General features: G+C 31.3%; 2 protein-coding genes across 2 annotated transcripts in view; one reads left to right on the top strand and one right to left on the bottom strand.

Annotated features, from left to right (window-relative positions):
• The window catches only part of LOC111708047 (nuclear speckle splicing regulatory protein 1), a 70,854-nt gene extending 43,664 nt beyond the window's left edge, over positions 1-27,190 (top strand). The window contains exons 2-8 of the mRNA XM_023481292.1: positions 1,851-1,925; positions 21,399-21,738; positions 21,954-22,072; positions 22,202-22,282; positions 22,688-22,783; positions 23,100-25,138; positions 26,604-27,190. Coding sequence (XP_023337060.1) covers positions 21,718-21,738; positions 21,954-22,072; positions 22,202-22,282; positions 22,688-22,783; positions 23,100-23,556 — 774 coding nt within the window. The 5' untranslated portion in view covers positions 1,851-1,925; positions 21,399-21,717 and the 3' untranslated portion in view covers positions 23,557-25,138; positions 26,604-27,190. The remainder of the gene's footprint in view (positions 1-1,850; positions 1,926-21,398; positions 21,739-21,953; positions 22,073-22,201; positions 22,283-22,687; positions 22,784-23,099; positions 25,139-26,603) is intronic.
• Positions 398-16,123, bottom strand: LOC111708046 (alpha-1,4-N-acetylglucosaminyltransferase). Its single transcript, XM_023481291.1, has 18 exons — positions 16,109-16,123; positions 15,354-15,444; positions 13,878-13,961; positions 13,124-13,186; positions 12,468-12,533; positions 11,871-11,956; positions 11,039-11,074; positions 10,211-10,255; positions 8,881-9,007; positions 8,596-8,690; positions 6,840-6,925; positions 6,359-6,430; positions 5,134-5,222; positions 4,191-4,238; positions 3,641-3,718; positions 2,578-2,688; positions 1,912-1,930; positions 398-1,178 (listed from the first exon to the last, which is right to left on the bottom strand). Exons 2-18 carry the CDS (start codon positions 15,354-15,356, stop codon positions 1,138-1,140), a joined length of 1,149 nt encoding a protein of 382 aa, XP_023337059.1. The 5' UTR covers positions 15,357-15,444; positions 16,109-16,123; the 3' UTR covers positions 398-1,137.
• Positions 27,191-27,197: the final 7 nt, after the last annotated feature.

Genomic DNA, 27,197 nt, shown 5'->3' with positions numbered 1-27,197 from the left:
TGGGAATGGGAAATTCAAAATATTGAAAAAAAAGGTTACTAAAAGGCTTAGCTACATGCATGATTTATGTATTTTTTAACCCTATAAAGGCTGGGAGGTCTGAATCTATTTATAGCTTGAGTGGGGGGGGGGGGTCCCATGCCACCCCGTTGCCTAGAAAAGGCTCTAGATTATAAGTATAGAGATGAAATGCATGTTCATAGCCCAATTTTTCACTGCCATCTAACAGAAAAAAAAATTAGACTGATAACTTTAATAATTTGCTATTTAAATTTTTTTTTTTACAGGGACTAGACTAGACTTTTTATCACCAGCTGTACCCTACCCTATGCATTAAAAAAATATCTTACAAAATATCCTTTAAAATTTATTCATTTAAAGTTAAAAATAATTGCGGTAATAGTGTGAAAAATAAAATTGATAGGGCAAAAAAAAACTGGAGGGGGGGGGGTGCATTAAACGCCCCCCCCCTCAGTCAGTTTAGGGTTTAAAAGATTAAACTGTGACTTAAACTATTACAAATTAGTTTCTTCCCTTATTATAAGATAAAAAAAATTACATTTTGAATTTCTGTAGAAAAAGTATTGTTTTTAAACTATTTTTTAGAATTTTTACGAAAATTTTTTATATTTCCCTTCAATTCCAAGAGATTAATTTATTGATTATTTGCTGGCAAAGTTTGTAATTGTTTTGTCTCTCTTAAGTTTACGGGTACTTTAGTATTAGCAAATAAAGTAATTCAAAAATTGAAAAACAAACGTTTTTGAAAATTAAATACAAAGATGAACGACAAATAAGATAAAAATAAATCAATAGAATTAAAAATATAGCTAAAGACTAATCTTGAGCAGAGGAGTTTCAACTCCAAATACTACAGTGTAAGTACAGAATGTCTTGATAAACATTTTAGTTGAGGTGACTTTACATGTCGTCTTAGATCGATCCTTACTAGCTTTTTACACAAAATGTTGTATGACTTATACGCTTTTAAGTAGACATCAGATTAAATATTGTTTTGGTATTATCACAGACAATCTCAATGTTCCCTCTCAACTGTGATATGTTTAACAGGACACCCTGTATAATAAATACATTATATTGTACAGATAAATAAATGTTTAAATATCACAGACAATCTCAATGTTCCCTCTCAACTGTGATATGTTCAACAGGACACCCTGCATAATAAATACATTATATTGTACAGATAAATAAATGTTTAAATATCACAGACAATCTCAATGTTCCCTCTCAACTGTGATATGTTAAACAGGACACCCTGTATAATAAATACATTATATTGTAAAGATAAATAAATGTTTAAATATCACAGACAATCTCAATGTCCCCTTTCAACTGTGACATGTTTAACAGGATATCCTGTATAATAAATACATTTTATTGTACAGATAAATATATGTTTAAATATCACAGAATGTTCCTTTTTGGATACATTAAATAGAATTGTTAAAGGTTATATACCCGATTCAAAACAGTACCTTTTAAACCTTTCCTTAGCAGCAACTAGTCAGATGCTTAAAAACCTCAATTTGCCTATTAAGCAGGTGGTCATAAAGCCGATACGCTTAACGTTATTTCAAATTACTAAAATGAATGAAATATCAATGTTTTTTCTCTTTTTTTAAATAGACTTTTTGCAGCAGATTATGAACGTAATTTACAGAAAACGACTCTATATCTGATTTATATAAATTACTCTGTTTGAGGTTTTGAAGGTAGACTCAAATTATGTCTCTTTTAACCTTGAAAAGCATTCTTGCAGTACAGTTTTTAATCTAGGGAAGGTTGGGAGAACTATGAGGAGCCATATTTATTAGTTTTTAATCTAGGGAAGGTTGGGAGGAGAACTATGAGGAGCCAGATTTCTTAGTTTCATTACTATCTCCATACCTGGCACACCAAAGGTTATCTAGAAATAAAGTTTTTAATGTTTCAAGACTATATTTTCTAAGAAAAAAAATCTAAGATTTTAGTGTTGCTGATTTTTGACAGAATTTATCTAAATTAGAACTCTGGACAGCGCTCCATTCATTTTTTAATGGAACTTTGATTTAGCAAACTATAAGATTAAGATTAAAAAAGTTTGACCTCCTAGGTCACAAAAAAATCTTGTGTAAATCCGAGTCGTAATTATTCTAGGGTAATAGTAAAAATATAAAGCAAACATAAGATTTTTTGTGAATTGATTTTTTCTTTCACATATAAGTTGATAAAATTAACCCGGATTAAAATTATTTCCATTTATCACTCTTATCTTGCAAAGTCAGGGTTTATACTATAATTTGCAGAACATTGGAGCCATCAAAAGAATTTATGAAATGTCATTTTCTTAACCTACTATTATAATGGAATGCTGCAGATATTTAGTTTTTTATTGAATAATCATAAGCACGGAGCTCTTTAAAACTGTTCCCGCAGTTTTCTTGGCTATTTATTTATTATCAATTAGTGGCATTAAGGTATAATAGTAAAAAACCATTAAAAATTTTATAAATTATTTTGTTGTCTTCAAAGTTCTGGGATAAACTGTAGTTATGATAATGTTAAAATGTAAACCTTTTTTGTCCATCTGTTTTCAATGGTTTGTTTAATATTTCTGTGAAATATGTTTGAGCAATGATCCTCAGACAGAGTTACAAAACCTGTTCCGTTTCTGAGATCTTCAACCTGAAAACAGAAAAAAGAAAATGTCGTCTTTAATTTGATATTAATAAAAGTCGTCTTTTTTAACCAATTTCTTCGAATATTGAGTTTAGACTTGCTAAAATCATTTGATTCTTACATTTTCAAACTAGAAATAATGTGGCTTACGTAGTGTGCAGGCAAGAAAGAAAACGACTTTATAATTATTTAAAATGCTTTCTAAGACATTATTAAATTCTTGAAAATTCTAAAATATAGAAATTTTTACTTTTGACAAATATTGTGACACTTGTTTTTACATCTATGTTTAAAGGGAATTTCAATTATATAAATTTTAGCCCAGTAGATTAAATAATAAAAAAGCTATTAACCATTTCTGATTTTTTTTTTAAAACACCGACCCGCCGTTTGACTGTTCTCTACCTTACCCTATGCATAATAAAGTGTATTTTATTGGCAAAATTTGTTCAAAACTATAAAGTTAAATCGAAAAATTAAGAAGTTTTAACGTTCTAATGTCAGCTGTTTTTGAGTTATTTAGAAAAAAACCACTTAAAATTTTCTCATGTTATGATGCTCTATAAAGTTGTATCGAAAAATTAAGAAGTTTTAACGTCTTATGTCAGCTGTTTTTAAGTTAGGGTCTGTCCTAGTATACGATTTTTGGACCCCCCCCGCCCCCCCCTCCTTTCAATTTTGTACATGACCATTTATTTTTCAGCAAATTTATTATTATTTATTTTTTTGTTATCCAAAAATCGTATACTAGGAAATTACCTTAAGTTATTCAGAAAAAACCACTTAAAATTTTCTCATTCTATGATGCGTTGTAAAGTTGAATCGAAAAGTTAAGAAGTTTTAACGTTCTAATGTCAGCTGTTTTTAAGTTATTTAGAAAAAAACATGTGTCTTTTCTCATGTTATGATGAGTTGTAATTATATAAGATTATGAAAATCTTAGGTAATGTTCAATCACCTGAATAAGACTGCTATAAACGTTCCAAAGCTTAATAGCATGGACTCCACTATCCTTCTCATCATATGCCAGGAAAACCTGAATTATTTTGAGAAATATTAGAAAAAAAACTCAACGAAAATGGTAATTTTTTTCTAGAATTCTGCAGTTTTCTGTGTTTCGAGATCCGATTTACTGCTTGTAACCATTTTAGATCCGTAATATTTACCGCCGTAATATTGATCTTAGATACTTTCACAAAGGCCTACTTCCAAAGGCGACTGCCCAAATGTACAATTTCCCCAGCATAAATTTCCTAATTGTACATTAAAGGCTATCTGAAACACCGTGGAATGCAGTGGGGCGGGCGCTGCGGCTATTACGACAGACTTGGGAAGTTGCTACTTGGGAAATTTCACATGGGGAACATACCATTGGGAAGTTGCCGCTTGTGTAAATGCCTTTGGGAAAAAGTACTTAACATCGTCATTGCCGATGCCAATATAAATATACAAAAATACTTTTTGCATTAAAAATGTATACAATAAATGGTATAAATTGACCAAAATACCCTTTCTTCCGTGAAGTCCTCTGCAAAGATTTTCCCCCACTCTTTTGCCTAAACAGGACACTTTTATTTGTACATACAGTGAGACCCATACAACTCTGGAATAGGAAGATTTTTATATTTTATCCAACCAACATATGCGACACATGCAACGGCTTAGGTTACTTATTAATCATTTGAAATTTTAAGCTACATTTGCCTTTTAACTAAAGTTTTTAACTATTTTGGTTTGTTTAAAAATAAGTTTAGTTACACTCCATCAGTTTGCTTCCATCAGTTTGCTTTTATTAAACTTTGCAATATTTTTAACTTAAAGCAAAAAAATTAAGTTAACCTTTGTTTTTTTGGATATATTTTCTTTTTGGGTCAAAATTTGGCAAAGTGAAAGAAATAGCAAATGTTTATTTTTGTGGAACGTTTTGCACATTTTAACTACATTTAATACGCATTTTAACTACATTTAAACACATTTTTAACTACATTTAATACTGATTTTTAACTGAATTTAACACGCATTTTTACTGCATTTTATATGCATTTTTAACTACATTTAATAAAAATTTTTAACTACATTTAATACTAATTTTCAACTACATTTATTTCGCATTTTTAACTACATTTAATACGCATTTTTAACTACATTTAATACTCATTTTTAACTAAATTTAACACGCATTTTTACTGCATTTTATACGCATTTTTAACTACATTTAATAAAAATTTTTAACTACATTTAATACAAATTTTTAACTACATTTATTTCGCATTTTTAACTACATTTAATACGCATTTTTAACTACATTTAATGTTGGAACCTCTCATATTGTCTTAAAACGATTTAAAAGTCTAAAAACTTTAAAAGTTTCCGTAAACAAATTTGGCTATTGCCCATCCCTATTAGCATGTCAGTTTTTACTGAAGTATTTTTGGTGAGTTACTTTTTTACCTTTAAAGGAAAAAACTGTTTTGTTGGAAATATTCTAAGATTATCTTTACATCGCTGTCCAATTAACACTGTTAGATCATCCTCTCGGCCTTTAAAAACAAATAGTTTTCATCTAAACTTTAAACAACCAGAGCTAGAGATGGGCGCCGATTTGTGAACCAACAATATTTTGTGCATGATGGTGTCGTTCGGGAAAAAAACGATGGAGACACGACTTGGATCATTCAGAGAAATGAAAAAAACAACCGTTTTTTAACGAACTAAAAAGCAAATAACAAATGATTTAAAATTGTTAAAACGAACTTGAAAAAACAAACGCTTTTTACCAAACAAAAAAATTTTCCAAAATATTTTCACAAGAACCGTCGATTCTATAATTAACAGACGATTTTTCGGAACAAACTTTTAAAAAAACCGTTTTACTGAACGAACAATTTTTTTAGACGAACGATTTTTCTCAATAATCGTTCACTGAGAAAACGAAAAAAAACGATAACAAAGCGAATTCACAAACAATAAATAAACAAAATGCAATATACAAAACACCCCCATCTCTAGCCATAGGTCTAAACTTTATTGTTGTACAATGTACATCCCAGGTTAGCAGATATAGCTAGTGCATTGTCCTACATGCTTAATTAATTTCTTTTGAATATTTCGTTGTGATTTCCCTGCATGGCTAATTCAAATTTAGGGATTGCAATTATTTTCTTTATTAAATCAAAGTTGTCAGTGTGTGTTGATTTCGAGATCAAGAGTAGAAGATAAGCGCTATTTTCCACAACACCATAATCATTAGCTTTACTCATTTCTTCAAATCCTGAATATCTTGATCATATCTAATTGAAATCAATTCCTGAAATTACTACAATCAACTCTCAAACTGGCTTGGAAGTGCTTGTGGCAGAGTGCAGGAAACTTTTAAAATAAGTTTAAATGTTCTCAATTGTTTTCAAGGTTTGGGACTGTTTTCTGTATTTTTGTTGCGTCTACCAGTAGTGTTTGAATTTGAACCATACCCGTTTCTTTGACATATATGTCAGGAATTGCTTGTTTTTTAAAAAAGTTTCAAGCTGTTAGCGAAAGAAGCGATGTGGTTACAAAACGATCATGGCGGCTAAGCCCCCCCCCCCATTGACCGTCTTATTTAGGGTTTTTATTAACAACATTATTAATATAAATTGTCTATAACAAATAAATCAGAAAAAGATTCCGTATTACTTACGTTTCTTGCAATCCATACAATCGTAAGATTTTGATTTCCCAATTCGTCTGTATATATAGTTGGCCTTCTCTCCTAGTTTTTACAGGGATATATCTTTAGGTAAATAATTCTTAGTTTGAAAGTACCAACATTTAAACCAATTTTTAATCCAATCGATTCTGATAAGATCGGCAAAACCCGTTATTTTTTCAGGGGTAATTATTGGTTTAAGTATAATCGCGCCTCACGACCTTAAGTAAAAATAAAGGTATTTTTTCTATTTTCAGATCGTTAAACAATCCCTCCAAGGTTTAAAGTATAAGCAGTGAAACCACAAATTTGTTACTTCGGAAGACGACTGTTCGGTTCAATTTACGTAAATAATTTAATAAGTTCATTGTCATATTGCTATTAGAAATTTTTGCTTATAACATCAAACACTCATTAAAATTGCTGAAATGTCGTCTTCCTATTCAACGCTTGAAATGTCGTTTTCCTGTACCTGGTTCTCGTCCCCCTCCCGCCTCTATTTCCTCAGAGCAGTATTCACTCAGAGTCTCAGTAAAGTCTTCATTGCTCCATTCATTTCTTGAAAATATTCATTTAGTTTAAGTGTAGACTTTGCTTCGTATGTATTAAGGATGACTAGGATATCCTTATTTTTCACTCCGAAAACTAATAATCTATAGTTTTGGTTGTAGATGGGAGGATTTGCTTACATTACAAGTCAGAGAATCTTAAATTTAGTATGCATTTTTTGTATTTTCTACGGTGGTAGGGGATTATATGAAGATTATATAAAGACGACTTTTTTATTACAGTATTAATTGTAAACAAGCTTTTTTCGAATCACAATTAATCAAAGAAAAGCTTTTATAATCGACAGCTTCTCTTGACTTTTATGATTATGTTAAAACAGGTTGATTTTAATTTAATTTAATTTAAATTGCAAGTCGTTTGTATTGTATTGATATTATCGCCCACCACTGTATACTTCATACTTTTTGTTATGCAGTATACATTTTGAATATTAAAATACATTAAGTCTTTTTACGCTATTTTGACAAGTTTAGAGTATATAAGAGATATAATTATAAAAACAAATATTCCAATGCGGAGAGAGTATTTGGTTTGGTTCACGTGCTTTGAAACATATCTTGTGAACTAGACAGATAAAGAAGGTTAAATTTGATTTTATGTCAAAGTATTAGAAAATTAAATTATTCGGATTCATACCGTTTTTATTCTTCGCAATAGCTCTTTTACAGTTCTTTTACAATTGACGGAAATACGATTAAATTCTATCTTAAAGAATCCTATGTTCTAATTATTTTCGTATGACATGAGCAAGATAAAATGAATTTTAAGGACAGAAAGTGTAGTTTCAAGTGACCTTCCATGCAAAGATGGCAATGCATGATTAACATTAACATCTGTTTCTGATCAAGTATGAGTTAGATTTCAACAAATAGGTTGTCAAGTACAATAGATGGCAACACAGAATGCGTACACTTTCAGTACAGCTGTTTAAACGTCATAAGTGTCAACTCAAATTTTCTGTCTGACAAAACTATAAATAATAGTGATATTTTTAGACTAAAGTGCTTATCTTTTAGTGAAATTAGTGCAATTTTATGTGTTCTTTATTTCTGTTTTTACACTTTTTCATTTAACGTTCAATAGACTAAATAACAGGGTTGAAACTGATATTGTACATAACCCTTTAACATTGTAATTCGTTGTTGTGTATGATGATATAATGTGCATACTTCAGTCATTGTTTAACCCACTAAAACTTCGTCACTTTTAAAACAAGGTAATCCAAATGAATTTTTGTAAAATTCGTAGAAAAGTATGAGTGTTTCAAAAAGTTAGAAGTCTAAATTTTTAAAAAAATTAACTGGCTTTAGAAATTGAACAGTAAACCTTTAATAACCCTAGAAATATTTTTAAAATATTTTTTACGTATTCCTACAAAGACGACATTTACCTCCACCGAATCTTGGAAATAATACCAACTAATTAGAGGACATGTCGTCTTTCTTTTTTCATTTGACACATATGACGTTGTGCGCAGTTGGTCGATTTTTCTGTTGCCATCTATTGTACTTGACAACCTATTTGGATTTCAATGTGTTTGTTTCTTTAAGCTGTTCATTTTTATTTGCAGATTTTCTACAGAAGTGACTTGCGCATTTTTATGTTTATCAGAAGCAATGGAGAAACAGACTCTTTAATTAGGTATGCATGAAATAAACCTGTTAGTTGGATCATAGTTGATGTAAAAGAATCCCAATAAGCTGTTCAGAAAAGGATGATGCCTACTTAACTTAACAACTCCAGAACTAATTCCCTAAAACATTTAAAATAAGTTTATTCTTTATTTTCCTTATCAAAAATCAGTCAGAAAAAAATTAAAGCTACAGTCAAAAGCATTGAATTACTAGAAAAATTGGCGCGTACCCCTAAAGATTAGTAAACTTTAATTCAATCTTTATTTTAAAGATTTTAAAATTTTTTTTAGTAAATTCTCTAAAACTTACCCTTCCTGGATCTGTGTTTTCTATGACTAAATATGACGAGTTTAATCCGTAAATGGGTTTGAGGATTAATAAATCCGTATCCAATACCATCCCACCATACTTCCATAGCCAAGCCATTCCAAGTAATCTAAGTTACAAAAGTTCAAGAAACTATTTTCTTACTGCAGATATGATTACTGGAAGAACTAATTTTGGAAATGCAGAGTCCAGAAAAACTAAATCTAAATGAATAATGCAAAATAGAAAACTTCATTTATCAAAGTAATTTTGTTATTTAAAAAATATTTGATAATCTACGATCATTTGTTTAATTAATGGTATTGTGAACTTAACGTTATTGTGTTTTTCATATCAATATACAATACTACAGTGTTGAAATAGGAAGACGGCTTTTAGATTCAAGTTTTAAGTTTTATGAGTCCAATGCAAGCATGCAACCAGTTTACGGTGTAAATTTCACTTAATTAGTGATTTGATAAGTGTCTACTAAAACTATATTCTTTGTGAAAACATCAAATTCACTTAAGTATTGCTGTAAAGTCATCGTCCTTTGTCCGAATTTAATAAATTCAAGCCAAGTCTCAAATCCCTCAAAAACCGGTTTTAATTGACCGCCGGCTTAAATCTTGAAAAATTTAATACAAATTTAAGTGAAACCAATATTTAAGCCGCGGCTTAAATATAAACTGCGGCTCAAATTCTTTAAATTCGGCCTCAGGTCACTGTAGATAAAATGACTTTTTGAATTTTAATTTGTTAAAAAAATCATATTCTAAATTATATGTTATTCTTGAAATTGATATTATAATAGGACTGTACTATACAATATCTTTTATTATTCTCTAGGTATCAAACAACTTGATAAACTATGGAAAAAGAAAATTTTAATGAGCTTAATAAAACTTTCTTATCATGTTTGTAAACTTTAAAGATATTTTCAAAAAAAGTAAATTTTGGGGCTTTTTTGGAAGAATTTTCTCATACATAATTATATGGAATAAAATGTCGTCTTGACACTTGACAATTTTTTGGTTGCAGTGCGTAACAGGAACTGTACTGTATACTTGATATCACGTTATGTTCATTTATAGATTAACAAAGATGCCATTTTCAACATGTATCTGAGTGAATATAAGTTTTTTAACCTTAACAGAACTTAATTATTATATTTTTCTACATCGTCTCTGCTGCAATACTTCCGTAACTTTAACAGGTGAACCACACTTGAAGTCTAACTATTCAGTTTTGAATTAGAAAACTTTAGATATTTTAGAATCTAATGCTATTTTGATCAGAAATAGAAATAACGTTAACAAATACAAAAATTCACCTTGACAAATGTTGATTTTTAAAGGCTGTAGTTTCCACGTTCTCTCTGCATGACATTCATTCATTATTTTGAAAACTTTTCATCGCAAAATTGGATTCTTTAAAACAATTTAAGATATATTTTTTTATTAAACAAATTATTAATCCTTGGTTTAAGTATTTACACTGTACAGTGTACACTGCACATGTGAAACACATACGGAGCTGGGAACTTTAGAATGGTGGATATCAGTCTTGAGATTAAATATTTAGACAAACAAATTGGATTCTAAGAACGCCTGATTTGTTTGTTTTCTTGACTGAAAGGGCCCTCACTCACCCATTTGTTTATTAATACATTAGTTAAAATTGGTTACAAAAGAATCTCAAACATATTATCAAATATTTTTCTTGACCGATTAATTTACAAAATGGCCGACAACAAATTCTTGATTAGTTAGAAATTGCGGATTTCTCTCAGGGATAGAATTTATTCTCAAGGCTGTCATTGGTAATACAATTTACAAACTATATTCCTGCACTCTCGTTGGAGAAAATAATATAAGGATATCCAAAGAGAGAGAAAAAGAGTTTATTAAGGATTAAGATTCAAAGTTTCCACAGTGGATATTCGGATTAAGAAGGTGGGATTAAAGGTTATCCATTCTAAAGTTCCCAGCTCGGATTATTCAAATAAACAAGACTCTTCTAGGGAACTTTATGTAGGGTAGAGGGGGTCGCTGAAAATTCAGCTTAAAAATAAACGAATTTGAAAATCAGCAGATTAAGATATCAACGGTTAAATTGATTGAGTATGCAGGGATCATAAATTGAATGAATGAATGACAACCTCCACTGTTCCCAGATATGGTTTAAGGGATCCTCACTGTTTAGTCGTAAAATAAAAATTTGTTAATTAATAATGTACAATCCGTGGACCGGAGTCCGAACTTAAAAAATTTGAGCCGTGTCTGAAAATGGGGGAATTCCGGTTTAAATTGAGCGCGGGCTTAAATCTTAAAACTTGAGGACAATTTAAAGTGGAACCAACCATATATGTCCAACATTGTGTTGAAATGGTTAAAAAAATGATTTTCAAATTTCAATACTCCAATGTGCATGAAACAAGGCAATATTGCATTGTACACACTACAAATTTAATGTTACTGATACAAATTATTTGCTTTATAAAAATTCAAATATATATATGTTATATAACTATAGTTAAACCCTAAATTAGCCATACATCGAAAAAATTCATCAAATGACGTATTCTTCACTTTTTGATAATTGAATGTTGCAGATTTTTAGTTTTTTAATTGAATGCTTATATGGAGCTCTTGAAAAATGTTCCCGCATATTTATGGCTATTCATTTATTTTCGCAAATACTATGATTTATGTAAAGTAGTATAAAAACCCATTGAACAAATTTTCAAGACGACATTTGATAAATTCTTTCGATGTATGGCTCATTTAGGGTTTAACAGTACCAAGTTTATAAATATCATAAACCAGTAAAGGAGGAGTTTCATTAGAGAAATAATATCTTGAGTTTAACAGTCGTATTCCTATTCCACAGTTTTATAGTTCTCATGTAAAAAGTATGTACGTTGAGTGAATACGATGAATTTAGCAACAAAATTATCATATTTTCGAAATTTGGTTGAATTTATATTTTTCCTAAATAAGAAGTCTGGATCTACGTAAACTATTTCCAGGTTGTCCCTATTCCTTAATTCTCCTTTTAACACAGTTACATGAGCATCCTGCAAATTGATAATATTAAAACTGCAACCTCCAGAAACTTTTATATTAAAATTGCAACCTCTAGCTACAGTTTTTACTAATATCAATATTATATTTTTCTTCCAAAAACATTTTTATCTGGATCGCAAATTCTCTCTACAAAACATAATAAGAATTAAAATTGTATCAATTTTCTAAAAATGATAGAATCAAAATTGCATTTACCTAAAAAAGGTGGTTTAAAATTAAACCCCTTTTCAGAAATTGTCGTTAAAATTGCAAACTTTTACAAAAATTACAATTATAAAAAAGACCCATATTTATTGTTCAAAATGCATTATTAAAATTACATCATTATAAAAACTAATTTTGCAGACAAATTTCGACCCTACTCTCTCATCTTGAATTATTTCATTTTCTTATCAAACTTTTTAACCAAAACCATTTAGAGTTTGTCTTTCCTCTTAGAATTAAAAAATAAATAAAAAAATGAAATTACATTTTTCTACAAAAAATCAACAAATTTTATACCTTTAAAACTCCCAGGCAAACTTTTCTATCCTCATGGTGAAAAGCAACAGAATCTATACTGCAAGCCTAACACATTAATTGCATATTAGGGCAGCAAAAACAAGAAAGAAATCTAACGCTATATTCACGGGCAGTCGTAGTACATTTGAATTTCCGAGCCAGGTCAACCTTTCCGGTCTCAGTTTGTTCTGTATCGCCCGGACATTGGGTAAATAAAGCAGATACTCAATAGGACTAGCCAGTGCAACAAGGTTGACGTTGTCAGACTTTAGGTTGAATTAACTTTTACTAAAGGGTCAGGGGTGCGTGTATTCATAATTTTTTCTAATTGTTAAACTGAAAGGTTTAATTGGTACCGTTGTTTAAGTATTTAAAACTAAACCGTCTGCACCTTACATTTATAGAAAAAGGCTTTTAGGATGCTTCGCGCCCATCTTCTATTTCAGTTGTGAACATGTTCTCTTTGTATACATTGTAAAACAAAGAATTCGCGGATTTTATAAAAAAACGTGAAAATTTAAAATTTTCAAAATTCGAATTTTGTTAGAGACAAATTTTTGAAAATTCGATCATCCATTATTCTTCCTTGGGATCACTTTTATATAAACACTTTAAAAATAATTCTTGGTAAATTTAAAAAGTTTGATTAATCTTACCTGGACTATGGAAAGTTTTGGTGAACTATCAACATGCATCATAAATATGTCACACTTTTCAAGCTAAATATAAATAAATAGATATTAACCCTATCACGGTTGGGGAGGGGGGGGGGGGGGATTTCAACCCCCCCTTTGGTTTTTTTCTTAACAACTTTTATATAGCTTATCATTACATCCTAACCATTAAAGTTAGAGGTCTAATTTTTCCTTAACGAGCAGGCCTTGAAAATTTAGACTAAGGTTGTCCTAATAAACATGGGAATTCAGTGACGAATTCGATATCGTCTTTTCAAATAATTCTTTGATTTAGTATAGTGATACCTACTGAGAAAGCTGTAATCTGTAAGAGTTTCGTCTGCTATGTTCACATTTGTTTGTTTATGTTTTGACTGCATACATTAGGGTGTACTTAGTAAAACAAAAAAATTGCAGTATACAAACAGAGTAAACTTGTCCGTCTTCTTTGTTCATCTTGCGGAGGCATAATAGACACAACATTTGCAGTCTTTTACCCTTTTCATAAAATAAACTCTAGCAGACTTAATTATAATATCATGGCTTTTGAAATTAGGTATTACAATGCTAATTCATAACAAAGACGATATCCAATTCGTCACTGAATTCCCATGTTTTTTGGGACACCCCAATGACCCAAAACTCATCGTTTTTAAGGCCTTTTGGATAGCGTTGATTAATAGTTTAATTGAACAAAAATTCGGTGTAATTCAATGACGATTTTCATTTCCATTACCTTACTAAATTCTAATGGTGGTGGTCCATTCTTAAATCCGTCTGCTACGTAATGGAACAAGAAGATGAAGGTGAAAGCAAACAGCTGAAATGAAAACTAAATTAATTTGATATCCAAGCATGTATAGTTTCAGTAGAAACCATTTACTGATGTAGCGCCGATATAAGGATTTCTCTCTTATTGGATAATGAGCTAGATAGAAAGATAGATGTTACCGCCATTTCTATTGGTTCAGAATAGACACCGAACACATGGCTGAACCCTGATTGAATCAGGCGCTAATGGACTCGGCATGCTGGAGGGATTATAAGACAGATGTAGTAAGAAAATTGAACTAATTTTTTTTCTTGAAATATTTTTTGGCTTCAATTCTAACAGAGTTTGACAGTCATCTAACTAGTAGCAGCTAAAGTGTAAAGATTTATTAACAGGAGTTACATTTGACCTTTCTGTGTTTTATTCCTCTATTGGCAGCCTTTTAAATACGAACTAGTGGTTTTCTGTTTAGTGAACCAAAAAATGGCATCTTGAAACTACAGCGCTAGACCTAGAAAACTGAAAATTATAAAGACAGCTGTTAAGGCCGGTCAACTTATGATTTTAACCCTATTCCTGCTGGGGTACTTGAAAACCAGGATATGCTGGGGGGGTCAATTTGACCCCCCCCCCTCTAAATCCCCTTTTTGATGTTCAAATATGACAAATGATACATCATTTGAAAGCTCTTATGCTCTACTTTAAGAATCTGCAAAAAATTTACAAATTTGCAAAAATAGATTTTTTTGCAAATTCCAATTATACACTAAAAATGCTTGCAAAAAAATGTCCAATATACATTTTTTTAAAGCCCTTGACCCTGCCATTTCAATTAATTTAATTTTAAATAACCTGATGTGTAATTAAGAAAGAAAAAAATATGCAAATTTCTTTGCAAATAATTCGCAAAAATTTCTTTGTAAAACTTGTGCAATCCGTTTCCTTAAGTCATAGGCTTTTCAAAAAGCTAAAAATTATCAAACTTAAAAACTGAAAGTGGGTCAAAACAAAGATTTAGTTTGTTTCTGGAAAAAAAGTAGTCATTCAAGCAGTGTGCTTCAGGACTCAGGCAGTTATAATTAAAGCCCGATTTTAGACCTATAGGGGGGGGGGCTATGAATATTTAGGAAAATTTAAAGAAAATTCCAACAGCCTCAGACAAATACTTTTTGATTTATGTAAAAAAAAACCTGCATAGAGGGGGGGGGGGTAAAATGCCACCCCCCCAAAAGAATAGAGTTAAATCATCCAATTGAAACACGAAGGAAAAAGGAACGTGAACGTGCAGCGTTACAGACCCATTTCACATAGTTTAGTTTCAAACATCAAGCAAAACTGCAACATTTCAATACATCAAATATATAAAATATTTATAAAATGTCTTCTTGATTTTCTACTATTCTTTTTGTCTCACTGTATTACAAAAAAAGTGTTACTCACCATGAATTTGAAAATATTTGTTGCAACTGGTTTCTGAAGAATCCACAAGATTACCAGGGGCCAATACCAGCACCCCCCTCTACTTCCCCCACTATTAATAATATGGTAATATGGTAGAGTGGTAGGCGATTATATCAATACAATGAAGCCAATTTCAATCTTTTCAAATCTTCGAAATTTCAAACTTAGATTTTTTAATCTATCAGACTTCATAGTTTGAAATACCTACGGTCTAAGACATTGGGTTGTAAAGATATAGGGATTAGAAAAATGAGTTTGTGGCAATAACTCAATTCCTGTAAAAATACTTAGAATTTATTAAAATTATTTTTTCCATGTTTTTGGCGCAAAATCGTCGAACATATACAATATACAATATCTTTTATAAGTTATGTATTAGTATCTACATTCAATCACTTACATTCAATTTAAATATATACAAATGATGAAACTAAAATAGCTACGTTTTTCGTTTGACCGTAAAAACTGTTAAGATAATCTAATTTTTATGTTAGATTGCACTTGCAATGAGATACGTGTGGACAAGGATGACGACTTTTAGCAATTGTGCAGTGTATGCAGACACAGTTCAATTAATAAGTTAATTTTTAACCTACAAATTAAACTATTTGCTCTAAAACAACATATATGTAAAGTCGTCTTCCCAGTCCACAGTTTTATCGGTCTCGCTGATGTTTATAACTTTGTTTTTACATTAAAAAATAAAGTAAAAATACTAATATTTGTTTAATCACCTTTGTCTACGTGGTTTCATCGTATACGTTTAATACTGAGCTTTACTTTAGGAAAGCTAGGAAAAAAAACATAGTTCATAAATTCTTAAAATATCATGCTTCTAAACCAGGGTCGTAGTGGAGGTTTAGCCTAGGGGGGTGCACTTTTGGCGCTCGTTAGCGCGTCAAAAAAAAAATTTTGTGCACCCCCCTTATAAAACCCGTATTAGGAAAAAAATTAAAGCTTACAATCTATATTAATCTACCCTGAACATAATTACCAATCATACCATTATAAAATCTAGTAGTAAAAGAGCAAAAAACTTTGATTTGAGGTAAAAAAACATCATTTTTTAAATGTTGAAGGGTTGACTCAGTGCTCAATAATATACAGTGAAACCCTTAATAACGAATACATCGAAAGATTTCATCTAATGTCGTATTCTTCACTTTCTGATAATGGAATGTTGTAGATATTTAGTTTTTTAATTAAATGATTATATGGAACTTTTTAAAACTGTTCCCGCATATTTATGGATATTTATTTATTTTCGCAAATACTGAAATCTACGTAATATAGTATAAAACTCATTGAAAAATTGTCAAGACGACATTTGATAAATTCTTCCTATGTATTCGTCATTAAGGGTTTCACTGTACCAAATTATTTTAATATTGATGGCTTGTTGTTGTGTTTACTTCAAACAGCTTAAAAATGTATACTGTCAACAGGTTGTTAAACCATAACCTGGATCTGGATGAGTCATTTATTGAGACATGTGCGCGAAGCGCCAACAAAATTCTGTTATTTTGGCGTCTTTTCGTGTATTTCTTAATGTCTCTGATTCCCTGGCTTAGTCATATTCATTATGTATATATAGAGTCCCCTATTACGAGCAGGATTAGATGGAAGGTGTTTTTTGCTGAAACTATTTTACGCCATTATACTGTCAAAAGTTTAAAAGCTTTCATATTTATGCAATATATGGCATGCAAGAAATATTACTTAATTTCGTATTTATGCACAATATCTGCAGTACAAAAATTTAAATTTTTCGTATTTGTGGACATTGGACAATTGCATGCAAAAATTACCTGTATTCAAGCGCAATATCATAAAAAATTCTGACTAAATTAATTTTGTATTTTTACGAAATTTTGTCCAAAAAAGTTAATTCATCTCGTATGAAATCGCAATTTCGTGGAAAACTGTTTTCATATTGATAATTGTTATAAAAACATTTTTCAGTTAAAAAACGCAGTTGGAGCTATATCAATAATATAAAAATCTGAAAAATTTATAAAATCTACGATTTTGTAAGTACAAAACAATGTATTTAAAATCATGATAGTGGGATTAAAATTTGGATCTCATCAAAAAGTATAAAAAGAAAAGAAAAATTATCAATTCAATGAACTTTATAAGTTTCCTCAAAATTATTCTCTGAATCTAATTTGAAAAAATTAAAAATCAGAAGAATTAATTTTTTTCTCTGAACGCTCTCATTTGCCAAAAGCAGTATTAACAAAACTTTTAAAGCATGAAATGTTCAATAAACTGAAACAAGGATAATATTGAAAGGAATTGAGTCTTTGCTACAAACTCTTATTTTTTAATCCCTATATCTTTATAACTCAATATCGTAGACCTTAGACATTTCAAACTATAAATTGTGTTTGTTAAAGTAATCTACGTTTGAAATATAAAAGGTTTACACCATTAGGTTGCCAAGATTTAAGCATTGTAAAATTTTAGTTTGTGACAAAAACTCATTTTCTTTTAAAGAATAAAAATCAATTGAAAAAGATAGACAAATAAAACTTAATGTATGTGTTTATAACCTACAGCTGAAAGTTTCTGTCAAATATTCCTTTTAGACTCTTAAATTTGCATTTAATTTTCTATTTTCCAATTGAAAGGGTGGTTGCTGTAAACAAGGTAAACTGGAGGAATGTGCAAAATGTCTATCCCTGTAGACAGATGTCACCTAATTGGTCATGTACTAGACTCCAGATAGTACATTCTAATCTATAATAGATTTCTGTACTCTCTTATCTGCAGATCTCTCTGTAGATATATGTCTCCTAATTGGTCATGTACTCCAGATAGTACATTCTAATCTATAATAGATTTCTGTACTCTCTTATCTCTGCAGATCTCTCTGTAGATAGATGTCTTCTAATTGGTCATGTACTAGACTCCAGATAGTACATTCTAATCCATAATAGATTTCTGTACTCTCTTATCTCTGCAGATCTCCCTGCATATAGATGTCACCTAATTGGTCATGTACTAGACTCCAGATAGTACATTCTAATCTTTAATAGATTTCTGTACTCTCTTATCTCTGCAGGTCTCTCTGATTTAATCAACTTGCAATCACGATGATGAGTGTATAGACATATTTGATATGAGCTCCCATGTTCAAAGGGTTTATATAATAATATGGTTTGATTTGTATAAATATTATACATGTTCCATGTAATTCCAGGCAACTACGAAAATTATGCATAATTGTTGACAGGTTGACTTCGAAGTGTACCAACGTCATAGCTTGCCTTGTAGCATTATCATACTGTAAATTTTATTGTTGTTGACCTAAAGGTGCACATTTTAAAACTACATCACACTTTTTACTAGGTTCAGTTTAATACGAGTAATTGGCAAAATTCTGATAGATGTTTTGGTTAACTGGGGTTCCGCTAACAAACAGAATTTTTAAATTTAACAAAAATTATGTTTTAAACATCTGTTACGATATTTGTCTGCAGCCTTGTACTTAATCTAAACTGAAAATAGAACTTTTTGAATCAAAAACCAAATATCAGTTTATAAGATGGCTACAATGCTTGGTACAAAGAAATTAAGTCTTTGCCAAAAACTCTGATTTTCTAATCACTATAAGTTTGGAACCAAATGTTGTAGACCTTAGATATTTCAAACTATGAATTTGTTTGATCAAATAACGTTTGTTTGAAATGTTTGAAAGGTTTATAATATCAGATTTTAAAGATATAGGAGTTTGAATATTTGAGTTTGTGGCAAAGACTCAGTTGTTTTGTCGAAGTAAAATTGATGAAAATGAACCAAAAATTCAGGACAAACATTAGACTTTTAATTTTGTTATTTATATAAATGCGAATGAAAGAATTGAAAAAAAGTCAATGATGTTTTGTAGAAAAAAAGATATTTAGATTTTGGCAAAATGTTATTTTTTTAATATTTTTTTTAACTTAGTTAAAACATTTAATCATTTTGTTGTACACAGTTAATTTTACTCATAATTTTTGTTACGCGAGCCATGCTCCGTGTATAAAGTCTAGTTGATGCCCCTGTGAGTTTCTGAGTTCTCCCTGTGGATCTGTACAGAACGTATTGTGAAAAACTAGTTTTAAAAGCTGTTTACAGACTGACTACGCAGGCGCAAGATTTCTCGCGTGGGAGTGATTGGAAGAGGAGTCTGAGGGTTTGAGGAAGTGTGAGGAGGAGTTGAGAGTGAGAAGGATGAGAGTTGATCGCTTGACCAAGCTTTCAGAAGACTGGGAGTATGAGGAGCGAACTCGGTGGAGAGAGGAAGTTCCTCTACCCAATCCCAAGGTGAGGTCTGGGGTGAAGCGGAAGAAGAGTTCTAAGCCGGGGAAGCTGAAGAGGTTGAGGATGAGGAGCTCAAGGGAGAGTGTGGCTGAGTCTGCTGCTGAGGAACCGGTTGGTCTCTCTCTGTCCCAGCCTTCTCCTGGTTCATCCAGAGGTAGGAGTGGGTTCGGAGGGAGTGCCTCCGGGCCTCTGCAGGAGGATGGATCTGAGGAGGTGGTGATGTTGGATGAGGAGGATGATGTGTTCTTGGAGGCTGAGGAGGGGAGGGCAGAAGATGTTGCTTCTCCTGAGAGGATGAGCGCAGCCTTGAGGTTCTCCAGGAGTGTTGTAGAGCTAACCCCGACCTATGATGAGACGATTGAGGGATCGGCTAGGGTTTCGCTGCTGGAGGAGATGGCTCTAGAGTTGGATGTTCGCTGGGAGGACAGGATGGTTTAAACCTTGTGTGGTTAAGTGAATCCAAACTCTGAAAGATCCCAGTGTTTATATTTCAGGTCTCATTTAGCTGTCAGGAGTTCAGGTCGCGGGGTGCAGAAGACCTTTTTCGTTTGCTCTTGGCTGGGCGAGTGTTACGGGAGCCATGCTCCGTGTATAAGTCTAGTTGATGCCCCTGTGAGTTTCTGAGTTCTCCCTGTGGATCTGTACAGAACGTATTGTGAAAAACTAGTTTTAGAAGCTGTTTACAGACTGACTACGCAGGCGCAAGATTTCTCGCGTGGGAGTGAACAGTTTTATATTAGTATATGTTTATTTGTCTTGCAAGTTTAACCGTGTCCAGAATTCTGGGATCAGTGTGGTAATTATTTCTTATATTTACGTATGCTTATCGGTTGATTGTAGTATGATTGATATTTTATATGTGTTTGTTGGTTCCTTGCCACAGTTTTTTAATGCCTGAGTGGATTTTTTTTTGTATTGGTATGATTTATCACTCAAAGCTTTTTCTGTGGGTTTATTAAACTTATTTAGATTGAAGACTCAGAGAAATAAACGTTCGGAACCTTATTATCATCCTTTTGTTATGAAGAGCGTTGAGAGAAGGAAGTCTTACGATCCGGTCTTGAGAAATACCACACGGTACATATGTTAGGTCTTTAGGGAAATCGCTAAGTAGCGAAACAATTTTTTTTCTTTATTTTTCAGAAAATTTTATCCAGGATTTATAATTATCACATTATTAATCATCATAGATTAGAACATTTCCTCCCTATAATTCGGGTATTTAATACTGCCAATTTGGGTCAAAATGAACTTTTTGCTGTAATTAGTTTAAGGTCAGAGTTTTCCAAAACTTAATAAAAAAAGGAAGAAATAAGCACCAACATTAAACTTGTATCAAATATCCAATTGTCTGTGCAAGTAATGTGTGCAGCAGAGAATCATGCAGATACAGAGAGGGAGGCATGTAATTAGCTATTTATAAAATACTAATAATGATAAGATTACTGCTTTGTCCAGCAACATTTATACACCCATGATAAATGATATAATTTAAAACTTTTAAATTATTAATCCATTATAACTCCTCAACCACTTTTATGTCTTGTCCTTTCCATTCTATAGATTATGACATTTATGAAAAATATATTAACAACTATTTATTGATTTGTTAAGTATCATAATGGAAGATGCATGCACAAGAAGAAACATGGAGAACAAGATCTGCTTTCACACTAAAAATTTGAAACTACCTAATTTAAAGTTGTTTTTATTCAGGCAAACCGTTGGATGTGCTTCTACCTTGTCACTGGGCTACTATACAATTCAAATCACTAGATGGAATTTCTTATGTTTCAATTTTTTCTTAAACTTTATTATTTTAAATTTTCGTAACGTTTCATAACTAATGAATCCTTTTTGTACACTCGGTTTTTAACCACCAAAACTTAAGGATGATCATTTTTAGGTAATTTCTTCAAAGTTTGGTTTTAAAAGAGGTTATTTCTAATCATTTCAATGAAACGTAATTTGCCAGCTACTTAATTCAAACTAACAACTGGGAGTGAATGTATAGTAGTATCCCGTCCACGGACCTATGATGATGAATACTTCTAAGGTCGATCTATCCATTTAATATGGTAGTGTACTATACTTTTCATATGTAATGTTCTAATTATTTCAATTAATAACCAGACTAAGGGAGCTATCTTGCAGTACTCATTACGTGGAAATGAATTGATTTAGAAAACCTACAAATTGAAGTTGAACAACGAGAAGAAAAGAAATTTAATTAAATTAAATTTCAGAACTCAAATGGATAAAATCTGTAAGTTCTACCAAAATGGGAGATGCTGGCGAGATAAAGCATGTAGATTTAGACATGTCCTGATGGCAAAAAAAGAACCTAAGGAAAGAAGAACTAGATCTCCTGATAGATCTGATTATCAAAAGTAAGATTGAAAGAAGATTATCGATCAAAATTAAGTAAAAATTTTTTAAAAAAGTTATGGAAAAAGAAACTTAAAAGAGTGGTTTTTAAAATCATTTTAAATCATTTGAATAATACAAAATATCTATAGGAGCCAACTAGACCAGGAGTACATCAGTTCCAGACTAAGGACTGGGTCTAAAGATAGAAGAAGAAAAATGGAAAATCCTAAGTAAGAAAAACTACTTAATCTAAACTGGCGCCGTGACAAACTCCTGAATGACAAACTCCGGAATGACAAACTCCTGAAAGACAAACTCCGGAAAATACAAACTCCTGAAAGACAAACTCCTGACGAGACAAACTCCTGACGAGACAAACTCCTGAAGAGACAAACTCCTGAAAATAAAAAATTCTGAAATACAAACTCCAAAATTGGAGTTTGTCTTTCAGGAGTTTGTCTTTCCGGAGTTTGTCATTCCGGAGTTTGTCATTCCGGAGTTTGTCATTCAGGAGTTTGTCACGGCACCATCTAAACTGGAAAAAATTCAAAAATAGATAATAAACTCATAGATTTAAATCTTAAGTTTTTAAATCAAAATCCTAAAAAATAATATTGCAACTTCAATTTCTATAGGCAAAAAACTGACTCAAGAATGAGGCGTGAACATTCGACATTCCAGAACCTAAGGAATGAATCTAGACATTATAATCAAGACAAGAATGCAAAGAAGTAAGAAAAAACGAGTTTAATCAATCCTTAGGCTTTAATATTTAATAACTAGGAACTTATGAAATTAGTTAAATATACTTCAATGGTATACTTCAATGACGAATATTTCAATTGAATTACTTGATATTTTTTGAAATTTTTTTAAAATTTTTTGGAAATTTTTTAAAAAACTATTTTAAGTTGAGTAATAAATCGAAAATTTATTCTTTCAATTCATTAAATTTTACAGAATTGTCTTAAACGAATCGGAATTAACTTCGATGAACGTAATTATATATAAAAGTAATTTTCGAAATACTTACTAATATTACTTAAGGTACTCTGGTGATCAAGGAAATTCAAGAAGAGACATAGAGGAAAATCCAGATCGTCATCCTGATGAAAGAGATATTGACGTACGAGATAGGCCTCGTAATAAAGTCAAGGAAGAACAAGTAATTAAAACTGATTATTCAAATTCTTCTAAATCAAGGAAACCAGAACATGGAAAAACCCGGAAACCTGGATCAATCTTTTGTGTATGTAGTATTCAAACATACGAGAATGGAATGCTATTATGTAAAACCTGTGACAGGTTCTCTCACGCTGAATGTTATAGAACAGATGATTTAGCCAAAGAACACATATGTGGTGGATGTGCAGTTAAAACTGGAGTAAACTGCTCAAATCCAGAAATTCAAAACTTCTTGTCTAAGCAGGATCAAACTCAAGAAGAGAAAACAACGTTCGTTTTTGATCTAGCTGTTAGAAGAGTCCTCAATTTAATTCTATGAGAAGAGTTTAAACTAACCCAACCAGGAATAGAACCGAGTGTAAGCTTCCTAAAAATTAAATTTGGAATATCAAGCTCCTACGCAAATAAAATCCTCGTTCACATCTTTAAATCCGGGTTCATAACTCTGTTCGGTGGTTTCAAGATGGATGAAGAGATGATCAGGAATTACACCATGGGAACTCATGATGATTCTGGGTTTATCGAAAGTAATGTTAAATCAAAAGAAGACGAAGATCAAGATACAGAAGAAGAGAAAAAGATTAATAAATCTAGTCAAGGAGAAAGCACTCAAAAGATTAGTGATCCTGATACAGATAAAACCGTTTATTCGGAACATGGGTACAGGAAGAAGTTCATGTGGCCAGAAAGCTATGTTAACAGGGAATCAAGGAAGGATTCAGAACCCTTGGAGCCTATAGAACCAATGGATATTGGTAAAAGAAGTGTACGACCGTTCTTTGGACAGATAGTCAAGAATCTTGGTCCTAGACTCAATTCTAATGAAAAGAAAAGCTGGAATCTCTGTTTCAAGATCGAAAGAAAAGGTGAATCAGTTCAAGTTTGGTCATTTGGAACAGAGCAAGAGATTAAAAATCTTAACAAAAAGATTAAAATCGATTCGTATATGGTGTTCTGGGGGAACTACACAGTAAGTCCTAAAACCTCAAACAACCTCTATCCTACTTCAGACTGGGTTGTTAAAATTCCAGCAAAGCTTAACTGCTTAGAAACAGTGAAGCTTATAGTTTCAAAAACTCAACTTTCGGCTTCAGGAGTTTCTTCAATAGATCCTACCAAGGAAAAATTTTCCTCACAATTTGAACAGGCAAAGAAGATATCTGCGAAGAAACGTAGAGAAGAGCATTCCTATGAAGATAAAAAACGAATCAAGTTGGAAAAAACTCAAAAAAGATGACTGAGTATTTTAAAGATGATACCGAACTTGACCTTCATTACGAATCTAGCGGAAGTTCAAGAACAGAACCACCTACATCTTCTCCTATTCCACTCAGATCGTCATCAAGATCCCCACCATCATCAACACCTTCACCGAGAATTTCTCCAACTTATTCAGGAGACACACTTCCAGTGAACTCTTTTGATGATTCTGAATAATACCTATTTAAAGCTTAGTTCGTATTTTACTCTTAATTTTAAATGTAGTTTCGCAAGTTTTTTAAAAAAGTTTCTTTAAAGGACATCCCCTTTAGAAGCAATAGTGTCCAATTTTTCAATTTACTCAAGTAACTTAACTTCATGTTTTTATAAAACTTCATTTATTTACCTGCTTTTATATTCAGGAAAGATCAATTCAAACCAATTAATATTGAGTTAAGTTAAAAGTCGAAATAAAATAAATAATATACAGTATACTTTTGTTTTATCTAATAGTAATTTAATTTCAGAAAACGTGATTCATTTTATAGAGCTGATATATGCTTTTATATCGGTTACCAAGTTCGGGATAAGTTTTGAGCAGAAAAGCGACTTGAAGCAGTTAGATTTAGAACTGAACGCTATTTTCGAGGAAATCACCGCTAAATATATAAATGGAGAACTAATCCGGGTTATATCATCAGGTAAAGAATTTAGAGAAAACTGGAAAACTTTTTATTCTCAAATGGAAGACGACATTCAAACCATGGATTATGGAACAAGAATACGTAATTGTTTGGCTATTAAATCAATCCACACCAAGACTTTATTATTAAATTGTGAACAGCAAATTATTCATACATTTGAAGATCACTTAATTAAATGCCTCTATGCGTCAATGAAAAAATACGCAGAAAATGAACTAAGCAAAATTAAAAAATCTTTGTCAGAAAAGAATTTTTTTTATATTTCAAATGAAAACCTTGGAGAAAGCATTATAGATAGCTTGAACTTAGGAAAAAAATACACTCCTAAAACAAAGTATAACATAAAATCTGAGATTTCAAACTTTAATAAGGAAGTGGGAAAGATTCTCGAAAACTTTCTATTGCGAGAATTCAGTCTTAACACAAAAATAAATTCTGGTAAAGTAGCTCAATGGTTTCAGAAAACAACTAATCATGTTAATTCAAAACCACTGTTTGAATTTTTAACAGGTGCTGAAACTGCTTATAAAAAAGAGTTGAAAACTTTTAAAAATCAACCATATTTAAATAAATCCAAATTAAACAATCTCCCAAATGAAACCTTTTATAGAAAAGCATTCGAAACCAATTCAAAGTTAATTATACTTGAAGGGGATAAAAATGTCGGGTATGTTTGTATGTATCTATCTGATTTACTGAAACAGTACGAAAAAATTAATATTCAACAGCACTTTGGAAAAACTACAATAGATGAAAAATGGTACATAGAAGGTATTATAAATTTCATTAAAAACGCTTTAAGAATTTACCAAATGAGCTCAGTGCTATAATTAAAAAGTCAGACTTCAACATTAAAATTAAAAACCCCGAGATTGGGGTACTAAGACTCCAACCAAAAATCCTAAAATTAAAGCAAATAAACTATTCAAATGTCGAAAAACTAACGTCAAGAGGAATAAAAAGTTCTATGAATGACCCAATAAAAGTGATTCAAAAAATATTAGATAAAATTTTTAGCCATTTGCTATTTTATATTGAACAAGAATTTCACAATAAGTTTTCAACATGGTCGCCTTCTGTAAATGGATTACAAGAAGCCATCAATAGAATTAAAAAATCTAAAGTTGGAAAATGGGGATCCTCCATAGAAATAGAAGGGGACTTCACTGATCTATATTCAAACTGTAAAAAAGAGTTACTAATTGAAAGTGTAACAACTGCAGCAAAATTTGCTAAACTTCATGAAAGCTCAGTCAAATATATAGCAATGTTAATAGAATGTATCATGAATCATTCCTATTTTAAACAGCCAACAGGAACATATAAAACTCTCAATGGGTTCTCCATGGGTGATTGTTCCGCAGCCAGGGGAAGCGAATTAATTCTAAGAATTTCTGAACTTAAAATTTTTAAAATACTGCGAAATGACAAAAACCTCACTAATATTACAAAATATCTCAAGTTTAGAGATGATGTCTCTATACATCTAACTGGGAGCTTCAAAGAAATGATGAATGCCATCAACACAATCTGTACTGGGTATCCCAAAGAGATCATCTTCAATATGGAAACCAAAATTATCCGAGGTAAATTCTTGAATATCAGAGTTATAAACTTTCCAAAACAGATCAACCCAATGACATCAGTTTTGAGAAAACCAAATAATAAATATAATATAACTCCGCCAAAATCAAATGTTAGTTGGAAATTTAAAAAAATGGCGGGTGTCAGCTATTTTCACACAGCAAGAACACATTGTACTGATAAAAAAGAGTTACAAAACCAATTACAAATAGTTCGTTGTATACTTGAACTCAAAGGATTCTCAAAAAATCAAGTTAAATGCATGGAACTACACAAGAAAAAGGATAAACCTCACCAAAGTAAAAAATTCATATCAACAATTAAGTACAATGAGTGCTCAAATAGGCATGTACATATTAAAAATTTTGTTAGAAATATTCCAATAAACCTGGAAAAATACTACATGCCAATGGATATCCCGGACTCTAAACTGGAACAATTTGTTTTTACCATAAAGAAAATGCGGAAAAAA

This window comes from Eurytemora carolleeae, unplaced genomic scaffold, assembly GCF_000591075.1.
Source record: "Eurytemora carolleeae unplaced genomic scaffold, Eaff_2.0 scaffold5, whole genome shotgun sequence".
NCBI classification, from domain to species: Eukaryota; Metazoa; Arthropoda; class Copepoda; order Calanoida; family Temoridae; genus Eurytemora; species Eurytemora carolleeae.
Note: the sequence above shows the minus strand (reverse complement) of the source record. Positions and strands in the feature narration are given on the sequence as shown.

Excerpts from the sequence above, each read along its gene's own strand:
- LOC111708046 (XM_023481291.1), bottom strand. Across the intron at positions 11,957-12,467 it reads TTTGCCTGGGAGTTTTAAAG|GATGCTCATGTAACTGTGTT; the intron begins GTATAAAATTTG and ends ATCAATTTGCAG. Across the intron at positions 11,075-11,870 it reads GATCCAGACTTCTTATTTAG|TGAGGATCCCTTAAACCATA; the intron begins GAAAAATATAAA and ends ACGACTAAACAG.